The sequence below is a fragment of the Oryctolagus cuniculus genome, chromosome 6 (assembly GCF_051225735.1).
Source record: "Oryctolagus cuniculus isolate XC-2025 breed Fujian yellow rabbit chromosome 6, ASM5122573v1, whole genome shotgun sequence".
Classification (NCBI taxonomy): Eukaryota; Metazoa; Chordata; class Mammalia; order Lagomorpha; family Leporidae; genus Oryctolagus; species Oryctolagus cuniculus.
The window spans coordinates 79,239,050-79,261,683 of record NC_142872.1 but is presented as its reverse complement, the minus strand read 5'-3'; the positions used below and the strand labels follow the sequence as shown (position 1 = coordinate 79,261,683).

The 22,634-nt window shown below is 40.7% G+C and overlaps 1 protein-coding gene across 2 annotated transcripts in view; it reads left to right on the top strand.

Annotated features, from left to right (window-relative positions):
• Positions 1-1,557: 1,557 nt before the first annotated feature.
• The window catches only part of ATP6V1H (ATPase H+ transporting V1 subunit H), a 113,952-nt gene continuing 92,875 nt past the window's right edge, over positions 1,558-22,634 (top strand). Inside the window, exons 1-5 of one of the 2 annotated variants that reach the window (XM_008255525.5) lie at positions 1,558-1,928; positions 2,956-3,103; positions 6,271-6,373; positions 10,143-10,232; positions 20,734-20,847. In XM_008255525.5, the coding sequence (XP_008253747.1) occupies positions 2,991-3,103; positions 6,271-6,373; positions 10,143-10,232; positions 20,734-20,847 (420 nt within the window). In that variant the 5' untranslated portion in view covers positions 1,558-1,928; positions 2,956-2,990. The remainder of the gene's footprint in view (positions 1,929-2,955; positions 3,104-6,270; positions 6,374-10,142; positions 10,233-20,733; positions 20,848-22,634) is intronic. The other variant, XM_008255526.5, reaches the window with a different exon arrangement.

Here is a 22,634-nt window from a genome sequence, read left to right as displayed (position 1 = left end):
TGATTACCATTAAGGGGAGAGAGGAAGAGAACTTTGAAGATGGAGAAAATGGGTTATGAGCAGAGGAACACAGGCAGCCTCTAGAAACTGCAGAAGGCAAGCAAATGAGTGCTCCTTGCCAGAAGAAATTTTTCCAACCAAAAAATTGCTAGCATAGTAAAATTCATGTTAAACTTTTTAAAAAACATTTATGTATTTATTAATTTGAAAGGCAGAGTGATAGAGAGCTCTTCCATTTGCTGCTTCATTTTCCAGGTGGCTGTAACAGCCAAGTCTAGACCAGGCAGAAGCCCAGAGCCAGGCACTCCAACTGGGTTTTCCATGTTAGTGGCAGGGACCCAAGTAATTGGGCCATCTTCAGGAGCTTTCGCAAGCATATATCAACAGGAAGCTGGCACAGAAGCTGAACTGGTACTCTGATATGGGATGCCAGAAGCTTAAGCCACTGCACCACATTTGGGCCCCACACTTATACTGAACTTAATAGAAGATAATAAATTGGGGCGGGTGTTGTAGCAAACAGGGTAAAGCAGCCACCTGGAGTACAGGCACTGTTTCAAGACCTGGCTGACCTCCACTTCCCATTTAGCTCCTTGCTAATGCACCCTGGGAAAGCGGATGATGGCCCAAGTGCTTGGGCCTCTGCACCCACGTAGAGACCCAGAAGAAGCTCCTGACTCCTGGCTTCAGATCAGCTCAGCTTCAGCCTTTGCAGCCATTTGGTGAGTGAACCAGTGGACGCCAGACCTCTTTCTTGCTCTCTTTCTCTCTGCCTCTGCTTCTGCCTCTCTGTGACTCTTCAAATAAACAAACAAATCTTAAAAAAAAAAAAAACCTAAAAAGGAAATTTATCTTGGTTTATGTCACTGAATTTGTGGTAATTTTTTACAGCTGTAAACATAAACAGTAAAAACACTGTTACTGTGTGTTTCTTCATAATCAATGTATAATATTGATTTAAAACTCGATCTTAATTTGGCATTTTTAGTAGAAATGTATTTGGTACATTTATAAATCTTTCAGTTTTAACAAAAACATGCTGTTGTATGTACATACCTGCCTAATAGCAGTGCAGTTGTATTTGTTATTTGAAGAAAGAGAGAGGAGCTGTGTCCTTTCCTAAGGAAAACGGGCTGAGGATAGGGTTGTCAGTATAACATACTGGTTGCCCAATTGAATCTAAAATGTAGATTACCAATGAGTAACTTTATTATTAACTGCAAATATTGCATGGAACATACAGTATTTGTGGAATCTGTAACCGTATGACTCACTTCTCAGCCTCGGTTTATCTTTAAAATAAGAATAAGAATGCCTTCTTCACTGAGCTGTTAAATCCAGATGAAAACCAATCTATTTACTAAAGCTAACTTTTTGAAAAGAATCACAGGGCTAAGGCTTGGGCCTTGCTCGCTGCCTCCAGGCGGAGCGCTGGGTTTGGGGGTCCTAGGTCCGCGTTCCCCGCCTGCTGAGCCCCTCTCCTCCAGAGCAGGCTGGCCACACAGCGAGCTACGCGTCCCTTCAGAGCCCACCTCGTGGTCGCTTGGTGTCCAGCTCCTCCCACGGAGCAAGCCCTCCTCAGCGCAACACTTCTCCCTAGGCTGTTTTGGCCCCTCCCGGCTTCCGCAGCGGTCACGTGCTTCTGATCACGTGACAGGCACTCCTGTCATTCTACTGCAGCGGCTCAGACTTCCTTCAGCCGGTGCGGTCCTAAACGTCTCTTTGGGCTGGGATCCCGTTCACTTTTTGGTCTCCGGGTGTCCCGCCGCTGCTCGGGTCTCCAGACCGGAAAGAGGACGCCGCTCGACTTTGACTCGGTTCCCCAGCCCAGCTGTGGCCCCGGCGTCCCGGACCGCCGCACCCTCCCTGCCACCTTTGGGTGCGTTGTGGGGGTCCCGGTGCTTGTTTTGTCTCCGGCACCCGCCCAGGTGAGGCTACCCTTGCGGTTTCTCCAGCTTCGCTGGTGCGTGCGGCCTCTCGCTGCTTGTCCACGCCCGTCTTCCTCTGGCCCCGGAATTCCTTTCCTTCTAGGCCTCAGGTTTGCGAAAACAGGCAGAGCCTTCCCTGCAGGTGGAATGACTGAGGGGCCGGGCCCGGTCGTGGTGGGGGATGGGTTTGGAAAGGCCGCTGGGGCTGTCTCCTCGGTTGCAGAGTTCCAGCTTGGCCCGGACGAGGCCTGTTCCTGCCCGATCTAGGCCTGGGTCTTGTTTAGGCAGCAGATCCTTAGATCTAGAGATAACGTTCCAAACTGACTAAGGTCGTTGGGAACCCGCAATAGAATTTTGAGTTATGAATTTAGCTTCTTGTGGCCAGACCCTGAATTTATATTTTGCGAATGGGAGCCTATGTTTTGTGTTGCAATAAAAATCTGTGTCCTTATGAAAGGCCTTTTATTGTAGGATCTTGTCTTCAGCCTTGATTCTCTGTTGGTTGTACCTAAATTGTAACAGACGTTTGTTCAACATTTCTTCCAAAATTGATTTTGAAAATACTGTAAATTTTGATTGATAGGGAAACCATTGCATTCCGAGAAATTACTGTCCCACTTTTTATATTTGAACTTGAAGGGATCAATTTTAGAAAGAGATTATAATTTTTATTATTTCAAATGTTGAAAAGTAAACATTAATATAGTAATTGCACTTACCTGTCAGAAAACAAAAATTGTCTAAATTGTATAAATTTAAAATAGTTTCCTATCTTGTGTGCCTAGTCTACTTAATCATGATTTCTGATGTCCGTATCTTAAGTGGTCACCTGACAAATCTCATTGCAATACTGATGACAATTTAAAAGAGCTTTCCTAGGAAAGAAAAAGCCTCTAGGAAATGCTTTTATGAATCAGTGCATAATTGGGCAAGATTTGGAATATAATGAATGATAGTGCTTTCAGACAGGATAGTTGTGAAGTAATAATGCCTGGTATTCTGTTTTTGCATTGAATCTAAATTGAAGATCTGTTGAAAAACACTCAAGATTATAAAATTTAAATGACCAAAATGGATATCCGAGGTGCTGTGGATGCTGCTGTCCCAACCAATATTATTGCTGCCAAGGCTGCAGAAGTTCGTGCAAACAAAGTGAACTGGCAGTCCTATCTTCAGTGAGTACCAATTTGCTGTGAATCATGGATAATCATGTGCTTTTGCATGGTCATGCTTCTATGAGAGAAATACTGGAAAAAGTACTGATAAATGTGGAAGAAACATTTCCTCAGAATAATTCCTGTGTTAGAGAGAAAAGGTAGAGTGGTGGAAACAGCTTGGGCCTCCAGTGGGGAAGTGGAGCTGCTCATGGTACATTTGATCTCTGTTAAGAAGTACTTTTTGAATGAGTGGGAAACATGGGTGAAAGTTGACTGGCTGTGTAGGGAGGAGGGGGATAATGAGTAAAGTGAGCCAGACTCTTTAGTGTGCCATGATGGGTTAATGAGGGGACCAGTGGTGTTGCAGAGTGGCTCACATGACAAATTAGTTGAGTGTTGAATTTGTGAGACTGGGTTTGAATTCTGTTTCTCTAGTAATAGAGTGATTTAAGGCAAATTGCTTACCTTCCTTGAGGTTCAATAAAGTAAATGTGAAATAGGAATAACTATCCTACAGACTTGTTGCAAAAATGAAGCATTTAAAGTATTAGCACAATTGAATACAATCATTAATATATTGACTCCACTTAATACATTTTGATTCTTCTTCTTGGTGTGTAGATTTAGTTTAAAGATAAGGAAATGGAAAGGCTGATTGCCTGGTATGGTTGGTTTAAGTTATGTAGATATATTGGAAAGCTACATTATACCCCTTAAAAGTGTGCAAGCATTGCATGTTAATCCAAAATTGAAAAAGAAAAAAGGTTTAGTGTGATGGTGTTTCAGTATCCTGTAAAATGTATCTGTAAAATGAGCATTCATTTGTTTTTGACCATATTTTATCCCGACTTAATTTGATATTTATTTGTTATATTTGTAACAGAATGAGTTACTAAGGAAATTCAGCTCAGATTTGCATGTGTGTTTTGGAAAACAAATTGGGGAATCTGATTTTGATACTTAACCGTTAGTTTTGCTGTAGAAGGGATATACATTATATGAAAGCAATCCTTTTATTTGTTAATTTAGTCACTTATCATTTATCGACTACCTCACAATTCTGAAGCATTTTCCCAGTCTTTGGGGCTACAGAAAAAGATAAAAGATACAGAGTACTGTCCCTAAAGGAACTTACACATTCGTGAGGAAATCAGATGTACAAACAACATTTTAATTCAGTTCAATAATGGAAGGATGCACAGGATCTGATGAGAAAAGACCAGGGAGATTTCCTAAAGGGGGTGGTCCTTGAACTGAGATTTGAAGAATGAAGATTTGAAGTATTTAGCTGTGTGACCACAAGGAACAGTCTTCTAAGTAGACTAGACCGTATGACAAAGGCAGGGAAGCAAAAAGTGGGAGTCACTCATGTTTTAGAGGCAGTCGGTGGGGAGGCAGTGAGAAGGCCAGAGAGGGTCTGATTGTGCCAGGGTCTGATTGGGAAGGTCCTGTGTGTTACTGGAAGTAATTTGGATTTGATACTATCAATTAGTACTTTTCAAGGTGAATTTTTTCTTTTTAAAGATTTATTTTATTTATTTATTTGAGAGGCAGAGTTAGAGAGAGAGAGAGAGAATGGGAGAGACTCTGAGAGACGTCTTCCATCACCTGGCTCAATCCCCAGATGGCCACAGTGGCCTGAGCTGGGCAGATCTGAAACCAGGAACCAGGAGCTTCTTCCCGGTCTCTGACATGGGTGCAGGGGCCCAAGCACTTGGGCCATCTTCCACTGCTTTCCCAGGCTATCAGCAGGGAGCTGGATTGGAAGTTAGCAGCTGGGACTTGAACCAGCACCCATAGTGGATGCTGACACTGCAGGTGGAGGCTTAACCTACTAGGCTGCAGTGCCGGCCTCTCAAGGTGATTCTTAAGCTGTGGTTGATTTAAAGAGTAATAATAAGGAAGCTTGTCATGTAAAGCAGATGAAAAAGCTTAATGAATTGGGGTCATTCACCATCTTCAGCAGGGCTTCAAGGAGTATGGTTTTAGTCACTGGTTGTTGGAAACTGCTGACATTTACAGCTGACAGTCAGATGATCAGATTTGCCTCTTGCATGGATTCTTCTGCTTTCAGTGTAAAGATAGCAAGAGGCAAAAGATTGAGATAAGTAGAATTTGTATGGATTTGAGAACATCTTAGTCATCAGCAGGTAAGAGAACTCTGGGATGACTGCTGGATTCCCATGTTAAGAAGATGGATTATCATGACAAGGAAAGGAGGAGTAGAGACTTTCTAATTCTTTGTTCATTGGTATCTGTGTAATTGTTTAATTCCCCTGTGAAGTTAAGAGGTCTGAGCTCTGTTCCCTATTTTCTTCAGCTCGAGTGCATTTAGACTAGAGGATATGGAATTTGATGTTTACAAAGCCTGAGTCTGTTTGTAACCTAAATAGAATGATATTGTTGATCATAAAGCAGTGGCTGACTGGCAGAGTGTTCTATTTGGAACACTTTTAGTTACAAGGAGTTTTTCAATTGCTTTCTCTTTGGTTTCTTTTGTTCCATGGGCCTCTGTGCTACATATGTTATATTTCCTCTTTTTCCTATTTCTGTTCTTTATTCTATTGTCTAGCTCACAATTTCCTATATAAAACTCCTCCACTCTATATGTCCGTGTGCTGTGTGTGCCTGCTGTTCAGCGTATTGAGTGGGGACACTAGGGTATGAAATGGACCTCTGTTAAAAGAGCTTACAGATTGTTTGGGTTGGAACTGACATACCAGTCATCACTTCAACATAACCTGCCAGTCATATGAGTGGGGTCAATAATAACAAATATAAAAGGACTGAAGAAAGCAGAAACAAAGGACAAAAAGTGAAGTGGTAATTTCAAAGTTACTTTTCTTGAAAGGCAGGAGCAGGGAGACATTAGAAAAATAACCAGTGAACTTTTGGTTTCATTTTTTGGTAAGGATTTAAGCAATGGAGACATTGGCTGCTTTCTCTCCTGATTTCTCAAGGAGGAATATTCTCAACTTAGTTTCTGTTTGGTGATGAGTGACTCTCCTTTGGTTTTTATTTAGTCTGTTGGGGCCTAGTATGGGAGTTTTGTTCAAAACAGTAGCCTCTTCTAACTTTATTTCAGACTACCAAGGAGAGAGGAGAAAGGTAGGGAATTCTCTGTTGTTTGCTCACTGTGGCTTTTCAGTTCTTATTGAACAAAATAACTTATTCTTGCTTTCTAGGGGGCAGATGATTTCTGCTGAAGATTGTGAGTTTATCCAAAGATTTGAGATGAAAAGAAGTCCTGAAGAGAAGCAAGAAATGCTTCAAACTGAAGGCAGTCAGGTGATCCCATATGAGCACATCCCCATGTCACAATGAATTCTAGAAAAATCTTAGTTGTTGTATATTACATTGTAGGTATGGATCATAATTTAACTAAAATCCCTTTACTGGAAAATATTTAAGTGATTTCCAATTTTCTTTGTTAATTTTGAAAGTAATGTTGTACTGAGTATGTTTAGACTACCTTCTCTACGTTTTTGAATACCTTTTTAGAATAGCTTTCCAGAAGCAAAGTGATTATTTCAGAGTATGTGAAGTTTTAAAATTGTTTAACTTTTTTTAAAGAATTTTTTTCTATTTTAGTTCTTACTACTTAAACAAAACTATGTACACATATCATTCCATTTTTGCAAAAACAAAGTTCATTTTTGCATTAATAAATGTGTAGATCATATATGCATAGCAAAATATCTAGAGAAGTATATACTGACATGCTGACACAGGAAGAAATAATGTTGCTTGGATTTTTTTTCTTTAATAGTACTTCCCCATTTTTCTGCAACAAACATGTATCTCAAAAAAGGGTAAAACTTCTGCTTTAGTTCTTATTACTTACTACTTTCCAACTTTAGTTCTTTCCCATTGTTTTATGGTTTTTTTTCATTATAATTCGTAAGGTTTTTGGTACTTTTTGATTGGTTTAGAAATCCTTTTACATAGAAAAATTATTAACATTTGCCATATTTGTGGCAAACATGGATACTGTTTCTTTTAATTTTTTTAGACTTTTTCATATACAGTTTAAAATGTTTACGGAGTTACATATGTTGAAGTGTTACTTTTTTTTTTTTTAAAGGTTTATTTATTTATTTGAATGTCAGAGTTACAGAGAGGCAGAGGCAGAGACAGAGAAGTCTTCCATCCACTGGTTCACTCCCCAGATGGCCACAATGGCCAGAGTTGAGCTGATCCAAAGCCAGGAGCCAGGAGATTCTTCTGGGTCTTCTACATGATGCAGGGGCCCAAGGACTTGGGCCATATTCTACGGTTTTCCCAGGCCATAGCAGAGAGCTAGATTGGAAGTGGAACAGCTGAGACTCCAACTGGTGCCCATATGGGGTCCCAGAACTGCAGGTGGCAGCTTTACCTGCTATGGCACAGCGCCAGCCCTGAAGTTTTACCTGGTATTTTTTTTTTTCTGACAGGCAGAGTGGACAGTGAGAGAGAGAGACAGAGAGAAAGGTCCTCCTTTTGCCGTTGGTTCACCCTCCAATGGCCGCTGCGGCCAGAGCGCTGCGGCCGGCGCACCGCGCTGATCTGAAGCCAGGAGCCAGGTGCTTCTCCTGGTTTCCCATGGGGTGCAGGGCCCAAGCACTTGGGCCATCCTCCACTGCCTTCCGGGCCACAGCAGAGAGCTGGCCTGGAAGAGGGGCAACCGGGACAGAATCTGGCGCCCCGACCGGGACCAGAACCCGGTGTGCCGGCGCCGCTAGGTGGAGGACCAGCCTGTTGAGCCGCGGCGCCGGCCTAGTTTTACCTGTTTTTGAGATACATGTTTGTTGCAGAAAAATAGGGAAGTATTATTAAGGAAAAAAAAAAACCCAGCAATATTATTTCTTCCTGAAAATACTCTATTCAAAATTTCCTTTGGCAGCACGTCAGTATATACTTCTCTAGATATTTTGCTACACATATATAATCTACACGTTTATTAATGCAAAAATGAACTTTGTTTTTGCAAAAATGGAGTGATATGTGTACATAGTTTTGTTCCTTTAAGTGATTATATTTCCTCTCACCCCATATAAAGATATTTCTATGGCTTTTAGAAGCAATTGTGTCATTTTCCATTTAATGGATGACTCATAATCCCTCCATGTTTTAGTTATTGCCGTTTTTCCCTGTTATAAGCAGTCTTGTGTTAAACATTCTTTTTTCTTCTAGTAGATTCTAGAAATATAATTATAGATTCTAGAAATGTAATTATTGATCAATTTGAGCATTTGTAAGAGTTTTGACATATGCCATGAAAATGCCTGCTTGTTAGCTTGTACCAATTATAAGCCTGCCAGCAATGTAGTATGCACTCTGGGTCTAACCAATCATTTTTATGTTTTTGTCATTTTGATAGGTGAAAAATAGGATCTTAATGTAATTGTAGTGTTGCACTTTTTAAAAATGATTTTTTGACCTCTGCTGAGTCCATAGTGACTACTTCTATTTATTTTTATGTGTCTACTTTTCAGTGGAGGTGTTTTTACTATTCTTACTGATTTGTTAGGTTTCCCTTATGTGTTACTTATACATAAGGTTCTGTATATGTCTTATTTCTCTAGCCTGTTGGCTGAGTTTTAAACTTCATTTATGGTACCCTTTGCCATATTAAAGTTTAAATTGTACAATCAGATCTATTCCCTTCTTTCCTTTGTGATGTCTGTTGTTGGTGTCATCCTTTGAAAATGTTTCCTTACCCCAAGTGCACATGCACTGGAAGAAACATCTCGTTCAGTTGTTTATGCAACCAAGGCATAAATGAGTCTGTATCATGTACACAGTAAGACTGGGAGAATGGTGTTAATAAGTCAAGACAGTTCCCTTAAGAAGTTAAAACCATTCTTTCTTAATTGCAATATCTGGTCTTCTACCGGTTGTTGTCAGGAAGTGTCTGCTTTTGTCCATACAAAACAGCAGTATATCTGAAAAGAAGAATTGTGACAGAAATGTCACAGGCAATTTATTTTATTTTATTTTATTTTTTGGCTAATAGGTTAAAGAGTTTCCCCTTTAGTATTTTGACTAAAAATACCCAATTATTTATTACTGTTAACTTTTTAAATGATGTTACAGGTATTAATTTTGTAATCTCTTCAGTTCTGTTATTCATTATGGTAAGTAGATTTTCTGTTCATGGAGGACATGGTTCATAAGTATGGGATAAGCTCTGGAATGAGTATGATTTTGATAAGGTATGATTTCATTGTAACATGACCTTTATTACATTCTGTTTGTTACATTGAGGATTTATTGAGTTAATGAACACTGAATGAAATGTACTTGAATTTATACATCCTTAGGAAAACTGAAAGTTTGTCAAAGTATGACTCAAGACGTATGCTTGAATGGTGTTGCGTACATAAAGCCATGTTGAAGGGGGAGCATTGTATTCCATTTTATTTATATGATGAGTTTAGAACCTGGTTTTTCCTCCCCCTTTCTCCCCCCTGCATTGGAAAGGCAGAATGAAAAAGAAAGAAGGAGAGAGAGAGGCTTCTATCTGCTGGTTCACTCCCAAATACAAATGCCAGCAACCAAGAATTACATTCCAGTCTCTCACATGGGTGGCAGGGGCCCAAGTACCTGGGCCATCTTCTGCTGCTTTCCTGGGCATATCAGCAGAGAACTTGATCAGAAGCTGAGCAGCTCGTATTTGAACAAGTGCTCTGATGTACTAATGATAGAAAATATATGAAAGGAATTTCAAAAGAGGTCATGGAGAATGTGCATTTTTTTTTAAAAAGATTTATTTGTCTACTTGAAAGGCAGAGTTAGAGAGAGAGAGGGAGACACAGAGAAAGAGGGAGAGATCTTCCATCCACTGGTTCATTCCTCAAATGGATGTGATCCTTGGATTGGGCCAGGTGGAACCCAAGAGCCTGGATCTCCATCCACCAGTGGATGGCAGATCTCTCTCTTTCTGTGTCTCTGTCATTAGTATCTAAAACTTAATATATTTATATCAAAATTTATGAAGGAAATGATTTACTAAAGGTACATTAAAATGTTGTTTTTGAAAATGAAAACAATAATTGGAATTAATTTTTTTTCTTAGTGTGCCAAGACATTTATAAACCTGATGACTCACATCTCCAAGGAACAGACAGTGCAGTATATACTGACTATGGTGGATGATATGCTGCAGGTAGGCAAATCTTTCCTTACCATTGGTGATGTCATCTATTGATGTGTTTCACAAAATCAACATTTTTTTTAAGGTTTTACTTGTAGCATTGGTTCTTTAATAGAGTGTAATAATATATTTTTCTTAATTATGTGAGTGTAATTTACTAATAGTACTAAAGGTGGAAATGCTCACACATTAGCATTTTTTGTTACTTTTCAGGATATCATTTTTAGGATATCAAGTAATCAAAGTGTATTTTTCCTTGAGATACCATTTTTTGTTGAACACCAGCAAAGTTTCGTGAATCACTTGAGACTTTGGATGCTCTATGTACTTCCATATATGGTTCATTTTCTTTCAGTCAGTCAACAAATTTTGATACCTTTATATTCCAGGCTAATACCAGGCTCTGGGGGTTTGACACTTTTGTTTCTTTTAAGAACAGTTTTGCTTATTATCTGAAACATTTCCATTTGTGTCAAATTTCTGTTTATTGCCTTACTGCCCATGAATGCAGAGGGGCTTGCTTTATTCATAATTTTGTGTTTTAGACTAGAGTTGAGTCTAGGCTTAGAGGTGTGCAGAGCAGTTCCTAGGAGATAACCCCTCCAGCTGGTGAATCCAATTGCTGTCTGCTTGTCTCAGGGGACTTGAAGAGACCTGCCAGTATATGTGCCCATGGAGTATTATTCTCCTTGTTTACAAGAAAAAACATATAGTGATGGATTACTGTGTTCTTGATGAGGATTCAAAGATTAAGAAGAATGGTGTTGTCTGGCTGGGGACCATCACGTTCTTTACAGGAACAAAGCAATTTTATTATGTGAGGAAGGAGCAACCTAAGCCTGGGCTGATGCAGACCTGTCTGAAAATGACCTTGCTCTGTCTCAGCACTTTTTCCTTTAAAATAGTAATTAAGAAAAATGAGAGTGTTAAGGTTGGCCTTGGCTGTCTTGATTATTGTATGGGGCTGCACCTTGGAATGCAGGAGCTGTTAGTTGGCATGTAGACTTAGGTTTTATATGCATGTGCATGCACACTCATGTCCTCAATTATTTTACATATATACATCTCTATAAATTAAAATCCATGAGTTCATAGTGATCTCCCATTTCATTTCAGCTCAGTACTGTAGATCAATTCAGTCTGTCTTTTCCCTGTTTGTAAGTCTTTTGTGACAGTAACACTGCAAGCTCCACTTCTCAGTGTCTTCGCTTGTTATGTTCTACAATACTCAGAAAGTTTTTCAAAGTTGCTGACTCATACAACTGTGAAAAACAAGCCTTTTACATAGAATTTAATATTTCTTTGTGGTTCTTTGTCTTAAAAGACTGAGGCTATGTAATTGCAATATTGTATTCAAGTTTCTTTCAGAGTGTTGGTTATTTATTTTTATTTTAATTAGTTTTTAACAGATTCAATGTGATTTATAGATACAATTCTAAGAACATAATGATATTCCCTTCCTCCCTCCCCTCCTCCTCCTCTCTCTCTCCCACCCTCCTTCTTTCAACTTTTCTGTCTTTTTAAATTTTTGAGATAACATTCTAAAATTACATTACAGTAAAAAGGTTTATTCTCTGAAGGGAGGAGAGAATTTCCACTTTGATTATGGCCTTGTCTAAATAAGGTTAGAATTTGTGAACTCAAGAGGCTTCCATAGCCTTGGCAGCTCATTGACAAGAGCCTTGGGTGATTACTGACATCATAAATAAGAGTGTCAGTTAAGTCAACAACAGGAGTCACTGTGCACTTACTCCCCATGTAGCATCTCTGTCTTTAATGTATTGTACTATGTGAATTAATGGTAAAATTAGTCTTCAAATAGTACTTTATACTTTGTGTGTCTGTATGGGTGCAATCTGTTGAAATCTTTACTTAGTATATACTAAGTTGATCTTCTGTATATAAAGATAATTAAAAATGCATCTTAATGAAGAATGGGATGGCAAAGGGAGTAGGAGATGGGATGGTTTGTGGGTAGGAGGGTGGTTACGGGGGGAAAAACAGCTATAATCCAAAGGTTGTACTTTCAAAATTTATATTTATTAAATAAAAGTTTTCTAAAAAAAAGGTTTAATACCTCACCAAATAAATTTAACAAGTGAAAAGCAGAAAGTCCCTAGTTTAATGGGAATATAGACAAAAGCTATTAATTATTGAATGGGAAAATGACCATTTCCCCAAATATACAATAATTTTTCAAGTAATCTCATATCATTAAAACTATAGTAGTACAACATTCCTAGCCATTGGTTTGTTGAAGATATAAAACAGAAGTTTTATAAAACTATGCAACCATACTGGTAGACAATTCTTTCTTTTTTCTTTCTGTTTGCTCTTTAAATTTTAACTCCCACATGTAAGGGAGAACATGCAATATTTGTCTTTCTGGGTCTGCCATATTTCACCCAATATGATGTCCTCCAGTTGCATCCATTTTGCTGAAAATAGTAGAATTTCATTTTTTATAGCTGCACAATACTTCATCGTGTATATATACCACATTTGCTTCCTTCATTTGGTGATGGACACCTTGGTTGCTTCCAGTTTTGGCTGTTGTGAATAGTGCTGCTGTGTTTGTGCAAATATGTTGCTGATACATTGTGTTCAAGTATTTTGAGTATACTTCTAGTAGTGGGATTGCAGGATCATATGGCAGGTCTATTTCAAGTTTTTAGAGAATTCCCACACTGCTTTCCACAGTGGCTGCATTAATTTACATTTCCACCAACAGTGTAGAAGTGTTCCCCTTTGTCCACATCCTTGCCAGAATTTATCACTCTCTGTATTTTAGGATTTTAGTCATTCTGACAGGGGTGAGATAATGTCTCATGATAGTTTTGATTTGCATTTCCCTGATGGCTAGTGATGTTGAGTATTTTTTTCATATATTTATTGGCCATTTGTATTTCTTCTTTTGAGAACTGTCTATTGAAATGCTTTGCCCATTACTTGATTGGTGGTTTTTTTTTTAAGTTTTTAAAATTGCTGATATATTCAGAATATTAATCCTTTGTCAGGCCAGGTGTTGGAGGTTGTCAAATGAGGAGATTTAGGTGAAGTCATCCAGAGGTTTTCCTGTAGCACTGTGAGGAAGGCGTAGAGTTGAGGCAGGGTAAAGGCCATTAGGCTGGAAGGTGGCTGTGCAGGTCCTGCTCAAGAATGGGAGGGCATTTAGTCTGCCAAACATGACTTCAAAGGGGCTGAGTTGTACAGTTTTTTTTTTTTTTTTTAATGAGGATCTGTTTGTCCTCTCGACCTTTCCTGATGATTGAGGCCTATAAGGAAAATGACATTTCTAAGGGATATGAAAGTCCTGAGGGACTTGTTGAGACACCTGGGAGGTGAATTTGGGCCCAATGTCTGATTGGAGGGAGGAGGAGAAGCCAAAATGTGGTATAATTTCTGTTAGGAAGTGAGCAACCATGGGGGCCCTTTTATTTGTAGTGGGGAATGCCTTGACTCCCCGAGAAAATGTCAACGAATACACGGAGAAAAAATTTCACTCTATGCACAGGTGGCATGTGAGTAAAGTCTGTCTGCCAGTCGATGGTAGGGAGGGAGCCCTGCATCTGGTGAATGGGGAACTTTGGAGGTGAAAGATTGGTGCCAAGATTGTCTGTTGGCAGGCGGGGCAGGTCTTAATGAGGTTTTCTAGAAATTGTTGGTCTAGGGTTTGTAAGGACAAGTGAGTCTTTATGAATTGCAGTAAGACTTCAGTGGAGGGATGAAAAAGGGAGTGTAGAGATTAGAGGATTTCAGGGGTAGAAGGGTTAGATGGGTGTTGGGATGGTTTTGAGGTTGTAGCTGTCAGGGCAAGTAGAGGGCTCTGGGAGCTGAGGGCAATCTGTTTTGCCGCTTAGTCTGTGATTTTACTTAAAATGGCCAAGGGGGATTTATCTCTTTGGTGACCCTGACAGTGGAGTATGGCAGCTTGTTTGAGAAGGAGGGCTGTATCGAGAAGAGCTTTAATGTGAGAGGCATTGACTATAGGGGTGTCCTTCTGAGTGAGAAAGCTGAGTTCTCTGTAGATTAGGATATTAGAGTGAAGAATATTATAGGTGTATTTAAGATGTTTACCTGTTTATCTTTTGTTAGTGTGAGAACCTGGGAAAGTGCAATAAGCTCTGGGAAGTAGTTTTGAGTGGCAAGGGTTGTGCTTCTAAAAGAGTGTGTTTAGAGAGACTAGAGATGTTTCCTTGTATGATTGCATATCCTGCCACACAGGGCAATGTCTTTTGGGAACTGTCATTGATGAACCAATGAGGGATGTGGGGGTCTTGGAGAGGCTTGTCAGTGTTATGGGAAAAGGAGTGAGGAATCGGCTTTGCATTTTGAGGTGGGCCCAGGAGGGAAAGAGGAGGAACAGAGAAGGAGTTCATAGGAGGAAAAGAGAGGAATGCCTGTAGGTATGGGGGAGAAACTGGACCCGCATAGTTGGAAATGGGGAGTGAGAGAATAGAGGGAGGAGAGAACCTTGGACTACTTGCCATTCTGTTTGAAGATGTTGCATAGGTCCATAAATAAAGGACATTTTGATTAGAAGTGCCGAATTTTGGCCAGTGGTTGTGGTTATCTAATTTGTATTGAGGCCAAATTTGTAAGCAAAGATGTGTCATTTTGCAAACTTGGAGGTCTGTCAGTTCCAGAGGTTTAAGATTTCTTAACATGCAGGCCAAGTTTTTTAGGAATTCAAATTCTGGACCCCTGGTGTGAAGCAAAGGACTCCTGCCTGTGGGCCAAGTTGTCACTTGACATAGAGACTGGAGAAATGGAGGCGCAGTAGTGAAATTGGGTGTCCCCTCCATTCACTGTGGGGCAGGCTGAAGCTGGAGCCAGTAGATAGAGTGTGTGCAGCAGTGGACTTAGTCCCCTCATTCACTGGTGGGTGCCACCAAAGCCAGAGCCTAAAGGCAGAGGATCTGGGTCCCCAGGACCTGAGGCCAGTATCCTAGGGCACCTCTTGTATATGTCCTGACAGAGGAGTCTTACCTTACCTCTCAAGGGGCTGAGGCCGGTGTTTGGATGTGATTTTGGTTGAATGACAAGAAGCCTCTGCTCTGGAGGTCAGCTTAATCGAAAAGGAAGGGAGAGAAGATGAAAATCTGGTCAGCAGATAGTGGTGTTCCTGAATGCCTCCGCAGGAAGGGGATTGGCAGGCTAAAGGTGAGACAAAACTTAGGACCTAAGCAGCTCTGGGCTCCTGTTCCCAATCAGGTCAGAAATGAAAGTAAAGTAGAGGTGCAAGGAAAATAGAGGTGATAGGAAAGAGAAGTAAGAGGTGGGCAGGGATTAGAGAAAAGTTCAGGATCTGATTCTGGAGCAGTATTGTGTTCTTCTGGAGGTGTCATGCTACCTTGCTGCTTCTTGTCTCCCGTGTCCCTATGTTGACTTCTGCTCATCTGGGGTATTCATCTCTTCTTTATGGAGAAGGTTTTATTGTAAAAGAGTTTATGGTTTAGCTGGCCTGCAGGTATCACTTGGCTTGTTGCTTTGCTTTAGTTCTAGTTGAGGCCAGGAGTGTAGTCTCTGAGTGCTTTCTTTTGTCTTAATCTATGTCAGCTGTGTCTAAAAGTGACACAGCGGACTAGCTTGCTGCAGATTGTAGGGCTAGGAATGTGGCTTTGAGAAGAGTAAGGGTTTCCTTGGTGTGTATCTTTGGTCCACACAGAGTTCAGGGTCCCCCTGGTGGATGTACTAGCCAAGGCCTTGTTCTTGGTGCTGAAGGAGACAAGGATGGTAGCCCCTTTGTCCTACTGGCAAGCCTAAGTGACGCTGGGGTTTGTGGCACCAATTGCTGTGGCTCTAGGACTGTGTGATACAGATTGACCCTTCCTAAGGTAAAGTCAGGAGAGTCTAAGTGATGCTGTGGCTTATAATGCCAATAGCCCTAGTCTTAAGACTAGGGGATGTGAACGGAACCCTATTTCAGCCCTATAGGGTGACTTCAAAGTATACAGGAGATTTTACTCTGGAGGATGGATATGAGTCCAGAGAGGTGGAATACAGGTAGGTTCTTCCCTATGTCCACCAGGTAGATTGCAGTGGCACTGAGAAATTTAGAACGAATTGTTAACAGTCATGCTGTTGCAGGGTATAGTGGGGTCATTTCCTGGATTTCCCAAGGTGGAACCAGATTCTTTTTCTTAAGGATTGCTTCTGGTGTTAGCCCCTAGAAGCTAAGGTGAACCCCTCTTGCTGATACAGAGTGTGTGAGTGTAGCTCTGGGGCTAATGCCCCACAACTCCCACCATTGCAGGATGCAGGGGATCTGTTCTTTGCTCTACATGTTGCCCTGACTCTTGCTATGAAGCTGGTAGAGCAGATGTGTGCTGTGTGACTTGACTTTTTGCTGCCGAGTTTTGTGCTCCGTGGGAGTGGAGCAGGGGAAGGAAGCAAGTCGGCCTCCCTGCTGCATGCCAGGCAGTTGCTCAGATCACTGTCAGCTCTTCAGGCTGAAGTAAAAGTAAGAGAGTGACTGTAGAACTCACTGTCAGCTAAAACTGTGAGTAGTAGGGTGCATGGCGATTTCTTCCTGCGTTGAGGTGGTAAGGTGGCGGTTCATAGCCAGTAGCTGGCTGCAATGCAGAGCTGGCAGAGGCAGTGTCTCTGGCTTCTCTTCTCTTGTCCCACGGAGTCTTTGTTGTTTTCTTTTCACTTCTTTGCTGGAAATTTCTGACAGACACCCGGAAATGTAGTCCTTCTTTTCTTATCCTAGAGCAGATTAAATTAATGTGACTATACCCTATTCAGCCATATTGGATCAATGGTTATTTTTTATTTTTTTTAAATCCTGTTATAGTCATTTGTTTCTGTTTATATTATACTTTAGTTTTTTTCTCCTTCATCTTTGTGCATGCTTTATTATTTTTGAGTGTGTAAAACATTAGCATGCTCCCAGAAGTCAAAGTTATGCAGAAACTTATGTTAAGAGAAATATCATGAACACCATTCCATCTCTTGCACCTCATTTCCACCTACTTCTTATCAGTGATCAACAACATTGGTTTCTGCTTTATCTTGTTTTCCTTCTTTTTGTAAAAACAGGCAGATTCAGTATTTTTCTTATCTCCCTCCTTTTGTTATATAAAGATACTATAAGCTCTTGTTATTTTCTTGTTTCCCTTAACAAAATACTTTCTAAATCATTCCATATCAGTTTATAAGATATTCCTTTTAAAAATTGCTTTTTAGAAAGCTTTTATTTAGTAAATACAAATTTCATAGGTACAGCTTTTGGAATATAGCAGTTCTTCCCCCCCATAGCCGTGCTCCCACCCCCAAACCATCCCACCTCCTAGTCCCTCTCTCATCCCATTCTTCATTAACATTAATTTTTAATTATCTAAAAAATTATTTATGTTCATTTTATTTGAAAGGCAGAGACAGAGCCAGACAGATGCAGAGAGATCGTCTATCCTTTGGTTCACTGCTGAAGTGCCTGCAGCAGCCAGGACTGGGTCAGGCCAAGGCAAGAGGCCCAAAACTCTATCTGTGTCACCCACTTGGGTGGCAGGGACCCAAATACTTGAGCTGTCACCTGCTGCCTCCCAGGGTGTACATTAGCAGGAAGCTTAATAGGAAGTGGAGTTGCCAGGATTTGAACCAGGTACTCTGATGTGGCATGTTGGCATCCAAGTAGCTATTTAACCACTGGGCCAATTGTCTACCCTTCCTTGCCAGTATTTGTTTGACAGCTACATAGTGCTCCATTAGTGGATCTATCATAGTTTTTTTTTTTTTTTTAACATAAATGGCATTGAAATTGGTTCATATATAATGTATATATATATATATATTAAATTTTTATTTATTTGAGGTTAGAGAGAGTCAGAGAAAAATGGACAGATGGACAGAGAGCATCCATCTGTTTTTTTTTTTCCCCCCCAAATGCCTGCAGTGGTCAGGGCTGGACTGGGATACAGCAAGGAGCTGAGAATATAATCTGGATCTCCTATCGGGGTGGCAGGATCCCAGTTACTTCAGCCATCACTCTTGCTTTTCAGGGTCAGCATAGGCAGGAAGTTGCAGCTAAGATCTGGGGCTGGGTGTCAAACCCAAGCACTGGGCATCTTAACCACTATGCCAAACACCTCTTCTCAGTATTTTGTCACTGGAAATGATGAAGCAAATAGTAGCCTTGTACAAATGTATTTTCATATTGTTGGGCATATACTTCATGATAAATTATTATAAACCAGCTTGATGGGTGAAAGGGAACTATATTATGTAACTTTGTTAAGATGCTGGCCATGTTCCATTCTGCATTCCTATCATGCATGGGTGAGTACATTTCCTTTCAACTTTGCCAACCAAGGGAGTTGTCAAGCTGTTATATTTTTGCAGTTGTAGTGGTATCTGAAGTTGCCCATCTTCAGAGATTCTTAAATATCACAAATACACACATATACACACTTGTACTCCATGGGTATTTGCTCATGTTTTTGCCCATTTTATTTTTTCTATCAGACTGTAGGTCTTTTTTTCCCTTGCAATTTTTTTTAAAGATTTATTTATTTATTTGAAAGAGTTACACAGAGAGGAAGAGACGGAGAGGGAGGAGAGGGGGAGGAAGAGGGGGAGGGAGAGCGGGAGGGGGAGAGAGAGGGGGAGGGGGAGAGGGGGAGGGAGAGGGAGAATCTTCCATCTGCTGGATCACTCCCCAATTGGCTGCAATGGCCGGAGCTGAGCTGATAGGAAGCCAGGAGCCAGGAGCTTCTTCCAGGTCTCTCACACAGGTGCAGGGACTCAAGGACTTTGGCCATCTTCTACTGCTTTGCCAGGGCATAGCAGAGAGCTGGATCAGAAGTAGAGCAGCCAGGACTTGAACCAGGCCCATATGGGATGCCGGCACTGCAGGCAGTGGCCCCACCCACTACACCACAGCACTGGCCCCTCCTCTTAATTATTTTTTAAAAAAGATTTATTTTATTTATTTGAAAGATCTACAGAGAGAGGTAGAGAGAGCGAGCGAGGTCTTCCATCCGCTGGTTCACTCCCCAGATGGCCACAACAGCTGGAACTGCACCGATCTGAAGGCAGGAGCCAGGAGCTTCTTCCGGGTCTCCCACGAGAGTGCAGGGGCTCAAGGACTTGGGCCATCTTCTGCTGCTTTCCCAGACCATAGCAGAGAGCTGGATCGGAAGAGGAGTTGCTGGGACTAGAGCCAGCACCCATATGGGATGCCAGTGCTTCAGGCCGGGGCTTTAACCTGCTGCATCACAGTGCTGGCCCCCTTCCTCTCAATTTTTAAGCGTTCTTTACATACAAGAATATGTCAATACATAGTACAGTTTGTCGTCATTTGTCAGTTACATTTTAAAATTTTTAAAAATTTATTTGAAAGGCATAGTGGAAAATAGGGAGAAAGAGTTGTTCCATCTGCTGGTGCAATCTCTAGATTATGATATTAGCCAGTGCTGGACCATCCCAAAACCAGCAGGCAGAACTAGATTTGGATGTCCCAGGGACCTAGCTACTTGAGCAATCACCTCTGCCACCCCAGGAGTTAGAAGCTGAGTTAGAAATGGAGCCTGGCACCTAGACACTTCAATATGGGACACGTGTGTCTTCACTGCTTTGCCAAATACCCATCCTGTGGTTTACTTTTATTTATTTATTTTTTTTAAGATTTATTTGAAAAGCAGAATTACAGAGATATCTTCCATCTGCTGGTTCACTTCCTAATTGGCCACAATTGCTAGGGCTGGGGCAAGTCAAATCTAGGAGTCAGGAACTCTGTCTACATGGTTGGCAGGGGCCCAAGGATTTGAGCCACCTTATGTTGCTTTCCCATGTGCATTAGTAGGGTACTGATTTGGAAATGGAACAGCCAGCACTAGAACCAGTGTCCATATTGGATTCTGGTGTTGTAGGTAGCTAGCCCACTATGCGACAACACTGGCCCTGATGCTGATTTTTTTAATGGTTAATTTAAAGATATGTTCTCTGTCCTCTTGTTATTCTGAGGGCATTAGTTTTGTGTAGTTTTATTTGGCCTTTTTGTTGATCTCTCTTTATGAAGGATCAACGGTGAGATTCAGAGATTCAGATTTAGGTGGCTGACATTATCTTCAGCTACCAGTTCTGTATATCTCTGTGTGTGTGTGTATTTGAGTGAGAGAGGTGAGGGAGGGGGAAGTACAGAGCATGTGTGAGTGCTCCTATCTGGGTTCACTGCCCAAATGGCTGCAATGATCGGGGCTGGGCCAGGCCAAACCTGGAGCCAGGAACTACATCCATGTTGCCATTGAGGGTGGCAGTGACCCAGCCACTTGATCCACCACTGCTACCTCCTAAGGTCCACATTAGCAGGAAGCTAGATCAGACTGAACCCAGGTGCTCCAATATGGGATGCATGCCTCTCAAACAGCATCTTTATTGCAAGGCCAGATACCAGTGTGGAAGAACACACATTGATGTGACATAAAATGAAAGATTGAGAAGCAATACAGACTTGATAATGTTTTTTTTTAGTAAAATTCATTCTGATTAATTATATTTCTTTCTTTTTTAGGAAAATCATCAACGTGTTAGCATTTTCTTTGACTATGCAAAACGTAGCAAGAACACTGCCTGGCCCTACTTTCTGCCAATGTTGAATCGCCAAGATCCCTTTACTGTTCATATGGTAAATTTTGAATTGATTACATTCTTCATTTTTTTTACTACAGTGTAAGAAGGGAATATATTTTTTAAACATTTGTTTTTTTCATAAGTTAACAGCTAAAATTGTGATCACATTCTGATTTAAGCAAGAAACAAATCTCCTCTGTTTATGAGCAGGTAACTTGCCTGCTCCCAGAGGAATGGCTGCTGTTATTAGCTTCTCTTTTTAGTGTTCAGTAAAGAAGAGTCATTGAGAGATCAGAAGGAGAAGGTTTCCTCAAATGGAGTTAAAATTTTTTAGACTATAATGATGATTTCATTAGCATCAAAATCTGTGGTGAATTTACACATACCAACAGCTCAAGCTTGTCTATAGCAGGATTGACCATGTTACTATGGAAAAATTTTGCTTTGAAACAGTGACTGCATTTTACTTTTATTTTAATTAAATGATTAAAATTACTTTTTAATACTTTAAATGCTATGTTTGGCAGCCAGCCCTAACACTGAAGAATCTTTTATGGTGTTTGGAGAAGGGATGAAAAGAAGGTTGAGAGAATAAACCTTTGCACAGCCATGCCTTCTAGAATCCCATCATGGAGTAGGCTGTGTGTGTACAGCCAAGAGACCTGAGCATTGTTTCATAGATGCCTTTTTTTTTTTTTTTTAAGATTTATTTATTTTACTTGAAAGAGTTACAGAGAGAGAGAGGGGTAGAGAGAGAGGTAGAGAGACATAGAGGTTTTCCATCCGTTGGTTCACTCCCCAGATGGCCACAACGATTGGAGCTGTACCGATCCAAAGCCAGGAGCCAGGCACTTTTTCCAGGTCTCCCATGCGGGTGCAGAGGCCCAAGGACTTGGGCCATCTTCTACTGCTTTCCCAGGCCAGAAAATCCAGAGCTGGATTGGAAGTGAAGCAGCCGGTACTTGAACCAGCGTCCATATGGGAATCTGGCACTGCAGGCAGCAGCTTGACCTGCTACACCACAGTGCCGGCCGCTCATAGATGCCTTTAAAAGTTTTCAATTCAAGGACCAATGCCAGTGAAACATTTTTGAGCATGTGTGTTCTCTCCCTCTCTCTTTGTCCTTTACTCCCCCTCCACATGTATCTATATTCATTTATATGCCAGTGTATTTGCATTTGTCTACATTATAAAACATTTATAAAAAGAGAAAAAAGAGAACTCATGAAATAAGCAGTACATTAAAGAATATTTTAAAACACTTGCTAGCATATTCTTTCAAAGAGTAGGAGCATGTTTTTATTGTAGAGATAGCTGGTTTAAAAATCTCCCTAATGTTGTAATATAATTGACAAGTTATATTATAGAACAAGTATACACCAAGGGCACAATTCACCATTAATTGTGTAGCTAAATCCATGTTAACTTCTTGATGATAAAAAATTTCTTTTGACCAATATTATCAATTTTGAGGGTCAGATTGTCATTGGTATACTATGTACCAATGAAGAGCTTAAGCTAGGGAGTGGACATATCAGGTTTCATGTTCCTTGGTCTTTTCCTCTGTGTTTGTATACCCACTGCTACTGGTAATATTTTTAGTTTTTGGGTTCCAAACAGGAATCTTATGAAGTCAGCTGTTTGTCATATACTGTATTTGTAAAGTCACTTATCTGAGCCTGTGAAAACTTCAGCATGTCACTAATCAGTAGTGAGGGAGTGAAGGTGCTCTGATTATAGCCCCTGTGTGCAGAATTCTACATAAACCAGGGCACGCAAGCAAGTGTCTAATCTTACTTTTGGAGCTTAAAATAATACAAGGCTCACTTAAATGTAGAGTCT